The sequence below is a fragment of the Rutilus rutilus genome (assembly GCF_951802725.1).
Source record: "Rutilus rutilus genome assembly, chromosome: 9".
NCBI lineage: Eukaryota > Metazoa > Chordata > Actinopteri > Cypriniformes > Leuciscidae > Rutilus > Rutilus rutilus.
Window position 1 is genome coordinate 16240761 of NC_140223.1, and position 12686 is coordinate 16253446.

The window sequence follows — 12686 nt, forward strand, 5'->3', positions numbered from 1 at the left end:
GAAAGTTAATTCTACAACATATTAAAATGTGACTATATCACATACTGAATAAGTATGAACTGAATAAGTGTTTAACTTGTTTTTAACTTTTAAAGTGTTCCACGGGTGTGTACATATATTTTTGGGGGCAGGGGCCATACAGGCCACCCATCTCATAGTTATTTAAAAAAAATAAAAATAAAAAAAAAGTACATTGTGTAGAACATATTTAAATTAATTACACTTATTAACACTAGAAAAAATAAACAAAAAAATAATAGCCTACTAAAACCATTAGTCTTTCATTTTACAGATTAAATCACTAATTTAACAGATTTGTTTAAACTGGTTGATCATTTATAAATGAAATAAGTGACCTCAGTCTTTATGATTGGGTCATTGAATCATCGACTCACCCAAATCATCCAGTCAAAAACACTCAAGAACAAAACACTTTTTTGAAAGATGCAACTATTCTGCTTTGTTTGGAACTATTCACATTGGCAAAATAGAGCAAAACCAGTCAAAATAGAAAATATTATGTCTAAAAATGTACTTGTTTTTAGTAAAGTTGATGTCACACTGCATTGAATTTTGGGTACGTGTTTTGTTTACGAGTGAAATGATTAACAACGCAGATTTATTTTTACAGCCCTCTTTGATCATATTAACCAGGGGTGCCAATAATTCTGACCAATAATGGCTTACATCAAAAAAAAAAAGAAAAAAAAAAAGAAGGTAATTCCTGAGGTGGAAAAATATGACTTGTTGGAGGTTTGAGGCTGAGAACCACTGGAGTAGAAGAGATCAGAAACGTTTTGTATAGTTATTTAGACGGTGGACCGTGACATCTTGTGGTGAGTTAGAGATACTGCAGGAGCAGATATGACACTAACTACTGATGCTGGTGACCGTGTTGTAATCTACTACTTGGTCACTGGTTCCCCATGGGGTTACTATAGAGCCATTATAGTTTCCTTTATTTTCCTCATTTAGATCAATTATTTCCTTAATGCACGCATTAAATGTGCATATCTAAGATCATATTCAATAGGAACAGGAATTCGGAAAGGCAGTTTAAAAGTTACCTGAGTATTTTATTATTTTAAAGCCTTGTGGTCGAACAAGATAAAAGATATATATACAATTTGTCTTATATTGTATATCTTTTTCATTATAATAGCAGGTTCATTCTGAACAGATACAAAGTTAATAAAAAAATTGATTCCAAGCACAACTATGCAATATGCTTACAGAATTGACACATTTTTTGAATAAAGGGTGAAAATGTAAATTTTCCTAGGCTGGACATGAATTTTGTATTTGTCAATTACATTTGACAGGTTTATTTAAAGTAAGATTATTAAATATTACAAAGTTAAACTTTAAACATTAAATTATATAATTATATTTATACATTAGATATAAACATCAAATATGTTTTGACATAAATAGCATGCCCACTGCCAGCCAAAATATATTTATAAATAAGTTATTTTATATGATTGTGAATGCTAAACATTGGTGCAGTTTATTTTAATGAAACAATCCACTATATTGTGTGAGGTTTAATTGTGTATAGAAATGCTTAGGACACCTCTAACAGTTTTACCGTCTCTAACAAATGCCACAAAAGGCATAATATCTAAGAGCATTATAAAACTTTTTGTCTCGTAATCCATAAATGAAGGGACTCATACCTCGAGGCAAGATCACAAATAAAATGAAATTTGAGTAGGCCTACCTTACATTCACAAATATCATGACATCTACTTTTCATAAAGGCATTTCTATATAAGGGGTTATAAGCTGCGCCATACACAGAAGCAGCTGAATGTCATGGATAAGAACTGTTTTTAGACCCTTATTTGTTGACTTCTTGTTCTCAGAGGAGGCAGACCTGGCCACGATCATAATCTTGATGTAGGTGGAGATAGTAATACACAACATTATGATGAATAAGAGCTGTAGCGTCGCTGCCCTCATGTCCGCCAGCCATTTTACCTGTAACATGATCTCCACAGTACACACAACATATGAGAACTTGGCACCAGGTGGAAGATAAGCAAAAGAGACAATGAGAATAAACAGTGGGAGAAGAAGACTGACACCCCATATGATGAGAAGCCCAATGGAGGTGTTTTTGGGGGTGGAGACGCTGGCATGTCTTAAAGGCAAACATATCGCCACATAGCGCTCCAAACACATGGCTACAAGAGTCAAGGGTGTACAAACAGTGAGAAAAGACAAAATTGCGCAGGTCATACAGCAAGGAATTATGTGCACGGGGTACTGGTAAAACGACCCAATAAGGGTTAAATCAGTCATCAGCATAAAAGCAGTGTCAAAAAAAAGAGTCTGAGCAAACAGAATGTAGCGCGTGTCCCTGAAGTTCTCCTTCTTCAGAAAGGTGACAATCATCAGTCCGTTCACATGGAGAAGAATCCCCACCACTACGTGCACAATCAAAGGCTTCTCATTTAATGCTATCAAACTGTACGTACTGCTTAAGTTGTTATAAGTTAAGTTCATAATGATGGCAAAAATAAGCCATGAAAAATCTAAGTCAGAAGGTGGAAGTTGCGCATAACCTCCGATCTCTCCTTTCCTTGTGCTGTTTTTATAGAGCTGTAGATGGGCTGGACCTTGTTTTGTTTACAAGGTCCAGCGCTCATGACACTCATATGTCATCAGTGCAGATGTTTCTGTAACACAGTGCTTATTTCATCATTTGGGATGCATGTGACAACAGATTTAATCAAAGAATATCATAATGTGTGTAGGTGTTTTTTTATTAGGCCTTTAGAAAGGTAGGGTCGGCAGTGTTTTTCATAAACACTTTTTGTTATATTGGTTGAAACTCTTCACATCAATGATAGAAGTGGTCTAAATATTAAAACATTTATTATCTGTGGAAATATCAGGACCAAAAAATGTTCGTCTAGACAGGGTGTCCAGCCTGTCAATGTATTTCCATACCTCTGTGCACCATTATCGTACAGACATCACACGTCATCAGCGTGTTCCATGAGGCTATGTAGAGGTCTTCTCGGGTCCTAAAATCTGTACCCGACGTGCATAAATACACGACCCGAGACAGACCTGATCAATTTAGACCAATGGATCCAAGTTATTTCTTAGTTAGGTTCTTTCAAGTGTGGCCAGTGGAAAAATAAACATGATAGCTCAATAAAAATTAAATAGATAGCCTAATAATTCATGGTTTCACTAGTGTTTTCTGCAATACTATTTACCTCATCTCCGGCGAAGGGCTTCTGCACACAAAAATCTTGCATGAACATGAAGCGTACTGAAGTGAGTGGCTTTACCTGATGGATCTCATAGCTATAAGATGGTTCAACGAACAAATTTGACAAATCGACGTGAATGTCACTTCAGGTTCCAGACTCACACAACAAATGTGTGTTGTGCTTGGGCCAAACACACGCCAAAGCAGTGCTAGGGCCCACTGGCTTCTGCGCCTCCCCCTCCCGCCGCCGTTGAGCCACGGGCAAAGAGGCCGTGAACAACTACACCCTCAGACCTTGAAACTGATATGGAGCTTCTTCAGCAAAGCGGAGGTCGACCTCTTCGCCTCGGAGAAGAATGCGCACTGCCTGCTATTTTTCTGTCGGGCGATCGCTCTCCTTTCGGGGGATGTGCTGTCGAGCCACTGACCCAAGAAGCAAAAAATAATCATTTCCCCCAGTCAAAATAATCCCGCTAGTGCTAAAGAAAATCAGGAAGGAGAGAGGCAACGAGTGCGGAGACGAGAGCCCCATCAAAAAGATGTCTTTACACTTTTAAGTGGAAGGTGTTCGCAAACAGCTTGCACTCTACGCTGAAAGTTTATGTAGTTGCTATTGCTGCTTTTCAAAACACTTTAGAGAAGGGGTCACTAAACTTGGTCCTGGAGGGCCGTTGTGTCAGGGTTCTGTCACTTCTGTCTAGTTTTTATCTTGGTTTGGGGACAGAGCTCTGACACTCCCGGTTTGTCATGTGCTTGTGTTATAGTCCTGTTTGTTGTGAGCACATGGCTTGTCATGTGTTTCCTTGTGCCCTGTGCTCTCCTGTCAATTGTCTAGGCCCTCCCATCTTGTTACCTGATTATTGATTAATTTGCCCCAACTGCCTTCCCTCGTTACCCTCTTTTGTTTGCTTCCCTATTTAGTCTCCCTGTGTTTGCAATCCTGTGCTGGTTTGTCGTCTATGTTCTGTTTCCTGCCATAGTTCTGTTGATCTTGATGCCGGCCTTGTTTTCCCCCACGGGGAGTTTTTGTTTTATTATTACCACTTAATAAATACCCATTGTTCCTGCACTTGAGTCCTCGCTCCTTTCATCAACCCAGACCGTGACACGTTGTCCTGCAGAGTTTAGCTCCAACACACCTGCTTGAAAGTTTCTAGTATGCCTAGTCAGACCTTGATTAGCTGGTTCAGGTGTGTTTAATTGGGGTTGGAGCTAAACTCTGAAGGACAGCGGCCCTCCAGGACCGAGTTTGGTGACCCCTGCTTTAGAGGGTGGCGCAGTGGGTAAACACCCCCTAATAATGAGCTTTATTTGAGGCACAAGATGATTGAATCCTCCCCGCCGTCGTCTAATGCCAATATGGGACTTCTCATTAGTGCTCAGTGCGCTGCCGAACCCCCCCTTTGAGCCAGCTGAGATGAGCGGCTTGAGAGTGCTCTCATTCAAGACGGCGCTACTGCTCGCTTTAACATTTTGGAAGCGAGTCGGGGATTTGCAAGCTCTCGCCGTCAATAGTGCTTGTATGCAATTTGGACCAAACGATTGTATGGTGAGGCTTACGTCTAGGCTTGGTTATACACCTAAAGTGCCCTCAATGCCATTCAGAGCCCAGCTTATAAAGCTGGAAGCATTTAATTCCCCTGACCCAACTTCTGACGAGGAGTCTCAGAGCTGCGCCCTGTGCCCTGTTCATGCATAGCATACTTGCGCTACCTATATAGCGGCTGGGCCCACCCACAGAGTGAGCATTCGAACGCCATTGGCTATAGCAAGTGCAATAGCGTGATTCAATCAGGCTTCAGGAATTTCGAAGAAAGGAGGTAAGCTATTACGCAATGTCTCTTTTCTTCCTCTCAACCATGATTACGTTGAGTAACCCGAGAATACTTGCCCTCCGTCCATTGCACATAGATGCGCGGATTCAGAGAGAACTTAGTAAAACTGAGATAATAAATTGTTTTAAATGATACAATTTTGTTAAATGCCCGACATAGCTTAAAAGAATTTGGGTCTTCTCGGGTCCATTCAGAAAAAAGCACATTTATTTTTAACTAGCTGAGACCCGACCCGTATCCGAGGCACTTAGATTTGGACCCGAACCCACTCGGGTCTCGGGTCGGACCTTGGGTTTTCTGATCCAAGTGGACCCGTGAAGACCTCTAATGCTTGTAGACAGTAACCGAGCACCGCAAACAAACTGCAGCCACCTTTTGCAGTTCCTCCCGAACCAAAACAACAAGCTTATGCTGCGTTCACGCCATGTCGTATTTACAATAATTAAGAGATGGCAACCTGTGATGTTCTACTCGGAGCTGTTCGCGTCCTCGGAATTAAGCGTTTTTATGGCAACGCGATCAATGGCGAAATTAGTCTGCAGCAGTCAGGTGGTACAAGTCAGAGCTCTTTAAGTTGTTTACATTCATTATTGTGTTACGTAAAGCACATTACACAAGCTAATTTAACGCCGTCATAGTAACGCTTTGCAGACTCTGCTCTGGCTGTTCGCGTTCATGTTTTGAAGGAGCCGTGGCTTTGGAGACTCTGAAGGGAGGGTGGGATCTTATGCTTTAAATGCTAGTTTGAAATTGCTTAGTATGCCTAACCTATCTTTTAGAAATCAAACAATATGCTATTAATATTGTAGTTTAGCTTTATATACTATAAATAAAAATTCTGCCATTAAATATGTCATAGAAAATAAAAGTTTGGCTGAAATATACAGCCTGTTGTAGCCTGGCTGATGTATTTTTGTAGGCCAAAACCTGGAAACTAGTTAGCACATTTTAGCACCTCCGGTCAGTGTCAACCAAGTCAGTGTTTTTTTTTTTAATGGGTTTTTGGTTAAATGCCTGAAATAATGTGGACCGTTGAAAAAAAAAGTGTAATCAATGGGACTGCAGAGGTTGTACTAGACATTAAACATCATTAGACCGAACAGGAAATCTCACTGTAGTCTGCTTTTACAGCCTTTCTACAGCCATTCTAACTCAAATTTTAGGATCAAGCCCTCGGTTCACACATGCTCGTAGTAGTAGCTGCCAAGTGGTCCTTCACAGACATTTGAGTTCTAACCATTTTCTCAGTTCAGTGTACTGGCGACTCTATAACTGATTCGAGAACCATTAACCGACAGCTCCTGTCACACCAGTGTACTACTGTTGACTCGAGAACTACAGGCATCGTATATTTCCAATACAGTGACTGTCAGGCACATCCAAGCGTGAGTTTAGATTGAGTAACTTGTGGATCAGTGCTATCTTAAGCCTGAAAAACTGGTTCATCCAGCTCACTAAAAAGAACCAGTTCAAAACAACAACTTGTTCACTAATCGAACATCACTAAGCTGATCCAGACCTGATGGATGAAAGCTTTTTCAAAGGTCGCCTTGCACAAAAGCAAAATATTCTGTGACGAAAGAAAAGCAGGTACAAGTGAAACACTGCCTTTCGGGACTAATCATCTGTTTTCACTGTAGACCTCATTACAGCTCACAGGTCATTACAACATGTCATTTGTTCAGTCTTTCTCCTGTTAACAGTTAGCAGTTAGTTAATGCCTCAGTCACACTGATTGCTTTCCAAACAAACATGCTTATTAGCAATTAAAAGGCTAAATAGGGTCTGTTTAAATAATTAATGACAGTTTTAATTACTTTCATCAAACCTAATGAGCCACTAAAGATTTAAAGCCATTCCACAGGTAAACAGCAAAGTGAATCACATGGGATGAGGTTGCAATTTGATTGGTGTGTTAAAAAACAACAATACTTTGTAGAGTTATTGTTCTGAATGAACATAATGTGTTCATAAAATCACTATGAAAAAGTGTTTTCTTTTCATACTTCAGCAGTCAATATCGTATTTGTATCAGTCTAAAACTTTTAATGCATTTACAAACATCAGCTGACTCCCTGTCTGGTTCACATGTGATCATGATTTATCATTCTATCTATTCAAGGTTGGTTTCCTCAAATTACATCAGCAATAAGATATTTACACTATTCAGAGAACATAAAAAAAAAAACCTTTAATGTTAGCCAGGGTCTCTCTATGCTGCCTTGCGCGCAGCACGATTTTATTCACGCTGCTAGGCAGCCTGGACACCATGGACCAGATTTTCCCCTCAAAAAGGGGACCAATCACAGAACGGGGAGGGAGCAGCAAGACGAACACGACGTCTATGCGACACACCTAAACAGTTTGTTTATATCTATGGATCCAACATGGCAGCAGACGCGTCGCGAAGTTACCTTTCGATGAGGCCTTAGATAGTGTTCTAAGTAGTTTAGAACGCTAGTTTATTTCGTCTTCTTCCTCGTCGAATTTCTGTCGCTCTACATATGTCATCTGGTATAATTGAAACGATTGGCTATGAGCTACGTACAGGCGCATTTGATAGACATTCGTAGCGTCCAATAAACGGCTCTGGGCATTCGTAAACCACGCCTCAAATACGAGAAAATGAACATGTGGTTCCCAGACCACGTCTCAATGAGACGAGGTCTGACGTTAGCCAGGCTACTTTAATGTAGTTTTTCTATTGCTTTATACATTCATAAAATGTTGTCACTCAAAAGCAATAATTGCATTGATAGATGACTTTAGAGATCCCTAGACTGCACATATATGTTATTAGTGTTAATCAGACTGTGATCCCTGTGAATGTAAAGATCTTTTTTTTTTCTAAATATTTTGCCTGAATGCAAACATTTCTAGAGGTCAAAGTAACCATATGAGCTGTTTTTTTTTAGTTTTTTTTTTTAGGTTTGTCATTGTTTAAACAGTTGGACCAATATTTTCTGAATATGGCTTACAATTGTGTGAATTTTGTTATTTTCCATCTGCAATGAACATTAAACAGTTAAATTAATTCACATTTTTTTCTAAGAACAATTTAACAGGTAGGTGTCATGGTGTGGTGCAGTAGGAAGAGGAAGAAGAAGAAGACTGACTGAACAGATGGAATTTAAATACAAACACAGATGAACACTGATTAACAGAACACAGGTGATACAAATGACGATGATGACTAAACAGGTGACAAAACTGATCTGATGATGACAGTAACCATGGATACAAAGGAGTGGCGGGAAAACAGAACAAAGGAAGACATGTGACTATTGAAAACAAGACTCATACAGAAACACAACTGTGACAGAAGGTAGCTACATTTGATATAAATGTGACCCTGGATCACAAAACCAGTCATAAGTAGCACAGGTTTTTGTGGCAATAGCCAACGATACATTGTATGGGTCAAAATTATTGTTTTTTCTTTTATGCCCAAAATCATTAGGATATTAAGTAAAGATCATGTTCCATGAAGATGTTTTGTAAATTTCCTACCGTAAATATATAAAACATTTATTTTTGTGAGTGACTGCAGCACTATCGCGAACGTAAATGGACAACTTTAAAGGCAATTTTCTCAATGTTTCGATTTTTTTGCACCCTCAGATTCCAGATATTCAAATAGCTGTATCTCGGCCAAATATTTACTTATCATAACATAACATATCATATCATAGCTTTCAGATGATGTATAAATCTTAAATTAACCCATGTGACTGGTTTTGTCGCCCAGGGTCATAAATCTGTATGTTTAATTTTTAATTTATCTAACATGTATAATAGTTCTTACAATGCAAAACAAAAATTTGCCTATTAATACTTAAAAAAAAATATTTATGGGACAACACAATGTTCCATATTTATAAGTGTCACTTGCACTTTCAGGTCCTTCATTTATTTATCTATCATATTTCATATAGGTCACATTTGTGTTATTTGAATGATCTTGCTTTCTATTGACAAATCGCTTTAGATGGGCAAGTCTACGTTAATGTTGGTTTCTGCCACTAGAGGACTCAATCGCCAAATACAAACCCAACATTCCTGCACTAGCGCTCTAGTCAAACAAAAATGATCATATCATCCCCCTCACACAATTCTCACACAGACAGCTTAGAACGGTGAAAAAAAAAAAATCTCTCAATCACATGGCATTTCTGTTACAAGTTTATTTTAGAACACTGACGTATACAGAGATGTGTCTGAACCCACATAGAGAAGGGGAAAGGAATCTACACCTCTATCTGCAGCATCAAAAACACCACACAGTGCTTCAAAACAGCATCTCTATGCTGAAATAAAGAGAAGAACAAAAACCCTACAAGGCTATAATACAAAATTTATGCACAAAACAAAGTAACAATAATTGGGCACCTTTTAAAAGTTACACAAAGAACTGGTGCTGAGGTAGACAATACAAAAAAGTAAAACATGACGAATGTAAAACCATTTCGACACCAAGAACACGGTCTTGTCACTGGAACAAGGCAAATGGAGCGAAATGGCCGTTTGGTCCCACGTGGATCCTCAGTCCGAGTATTAATTTGTGTAACAATGGCACAAATATGGGAGCACTGAGTGACATGGCTACTTCCTGTCTGAAAGCAAAGTAAAACACAGTGATACAGTGGCAGGGATGCCAAGTTTTCACTTACATGCTGACCTGTAGATTTATTGCTTGCGATGACTGAAAAAAGTAGCTGAAAGGGCTTACAAACCTAAACACAGTATCCATAAAGACGGAGAAAGTAGGGTGTGTATCCTGAAATCTATATTTCTGATGTTCTGTGGGTAAAGTGAAGGCATCCCTGATTGCCTAAGAGCACAGTTCATATCAAGGTGACTTTGCATAAAGACACAAATACAAAGGGCAGAAGATGTTTCAAATCATTTACAGGGTGTCTGTGACAGCACCTCTCGGTGCATGTATTTAACACTGAATAAATCGACCACATTGACTCACACTGCACACACGAGGACCAGTACAGACCTTATAGGTGACTCTAATCTTACAGTGATCGGTGAACACAATACAAACACACAGATACAGCTTTACTTTTCATGTCTTACATGTTGCTTGTGCTCCTTGACGCTGTCGTAGACCTACAGCTCTTGGCATTAGTTCACTCAATGTCATTTTATACTTAAAATGTGGAATCATCATCATCATCATCATTATCATCATATGAACTGACACCCAGCAGCAATGACTACAATATGTTTTTACAAACATCTACTACTTGTATGTTTAACATTGTAAAATAAGCACAAGAAAACAATTTTCCACTCAAATCAAGAACAAGCACAGATGCAAAAGATACTGTAAAAATATTCGCCTCACTAAAAACGAACAAAAGAACAAGGGTCGCACAATACCCCGTACAAAAATACAACATATTCCCTTAGCAAAGTGCCGCGTTTGGCTCTTGTCGAGAGATTTATTTTCACAGAAAATCACCTATTCGTTTGTTTTCTCTAGCGAATATCCCCACGTAACTGCACGCATCAGTATCGCATCTCTTATGACTTACCGCTTGAATAATTTTCACATAAAAAGATCATTTTTATTCACATTGTTTCAAGTTTATCCCCTCAAGTATCTAATAACTAAACATTTTTTCAATGCTATTCTAAAATTATCTAGAATGTATGCGTCTACCCTTTTAGTCTGATTATGTTTCATCATAAGGAGTGTAAATGTAATGACGAATGAACTGGGATTTTTTTAGCGAATGGAAATATGAGAGTGGGTGTAAATGAAAATGCTAGTTACAAGCAAAACAAAAGTGTGCTTTTGCTTTAGTGCAAAACCGAGAAGGTAGTCCTGAAACAGATGGCCTAGAGACAAGATATGCACACTCGTACTACGCTTAACGCTAAAATACCACTGAATAATGCACAGACCCAGACGGAACCCGCATGTAAGGTGTGGTCACATTATCGATTTTTTTTTTGGGGGGGGGGGGGTTTGTCCATTGTCAATACTGTGGCGATGAAGCACCACTCACACAAAAACACTTTCAAACGCAGCGAATTTGCATGTCCAACTTTTTTTCGTCCTCACACGAAAAACGGGATCACGTTGAATCCTATTTTACGAGACAACGCTATCTCACGACCAGTTCGTACGAATTCGTACGAATGATAAAAAGTTGGCTAATTCGTACGACCTCACTCGTACGAATTTGTACGATTTGTCTAAACCCACGTGATGGGTAGGTTTAGGGGCGGGGTCAGGGGTAGGTCATTTGTATGAATTCATACGAATTGGCCAATTCGTAAAATATGTACGATTTTGCAAAAAACTTACTAATTCGTACGAGTCAGGTCGTATGAATTCGTACGAATAAGCCACCTCATAGAATTTGTACGTTTTCCCGTGAGATCGGGCTCTACGAGATGGTGATTACGTATGAATTCGTACAATGCGATTTGTAAGGAAATGCTGCTACAAATTAATACGAATTAGTCATATTCACCAAAACGTAAAATAGTTACATATTGCCACGAGAGTGTATTGGGAAATTTTCTGAACACCACCTTTATTCCACAGATTTTTTGGAGAATACTCCGATAGTGTGGAATACATTTAAACATAATAAAACGCTTAAAATGTAAAGAGCTACAGTCTTATCATTTGCCAATTAATCAAAACATAAACACATAAGGGGCGGCAGAAATATATACTGTACTGATAGAATGTATGCCTTGAATACAATGTAAGTCACTTTGGATAAAAGCGTCTGCTAAATGTATATGCAACACAATATATAGAGCGTTGTGAATGGCCATTCCAATTCTGCTTAAATGTCTCGGATCTCTTGGATTCCGTGTGGGTCTGATGATATGTTTTTCTGATACCGATTAATTCTGTTGCATTGTGCGGTTTTAAGCAGCTCAGCAGGAAATGAGAAACAAAGACTAGTACAAAACAAATCTAGCATGTGAGGTAACAAAATTAGGCAATTCAAGTAAAACGTTTAAACAGAGATGACAGAATTCAAAAAATAACGGCTAGCTAACTAGCTAAGTATCTTAAGCAAACCATATATTGACATGTCCACAGAAACATATACTGCATTTCGGTATTTGATTCTAAAAAATAATCTCTTTTTAATTCATAAACTGATTTATGGGTACGATAAAAACAATTCATTAGACTAAAATGCCTGCAATAGCAAAATGTTGCCGTGTGAACGTAAAAATGCAATCAACTCTCATACTGTTTTATTTGGTGCGAAAGAGACTGAAATGAAAGCAAATTACATAGAATAACCTCTCTGTAGTGCTGAAAACAACAACAAAAAAGGGCCTCTGAAACTCTGAAAGTGCACAGTGTAGTTATTTAAGGTTGAATAAATGTCCCTGAACATCCACTACGGTTGCTTGGCAGCATAATTTGGATGTACCTCTGAGAAAAGCTGTTTTGTTAAGCACTTTATTACGCTTTAAAGAAAATGACTAATGGGTCCAACCCCTGTGCATTTCCTCACACTTACTTATAATAAAAAATCACTAAAATTGAGGCCTAGAAAGCCTAAAAATGACCTTAAGGGAGCAATTTACTAAAAAGGGTATAATTTCATCCGCTAATGTGTTTAGCTCCT

General features: G+C 38.6%; 1 protein-coding gene across 1 annotated transcript; it reads right to left on the reverse strand.

The window, feature by feature from the left end:
• Positions 1–1596: 1596 nt before the first annotated feature.
• or91a1 (odorant receptor, family 91, subfamily A, member 1) lies at positions 1597–2511 on the reverse strand (the record flags this gene model as incomplete). The annotated part of the gene is given in 3 exon segments (XM_084419587.1): positions 1597–1719; positions 1723–1755; positions 1759–2511. Coding segments are annotated over 3 exon segments (909 nt in total).
• Between the last annotated feature and the right edge of the window lie 10175 nt (positions 2512–12686).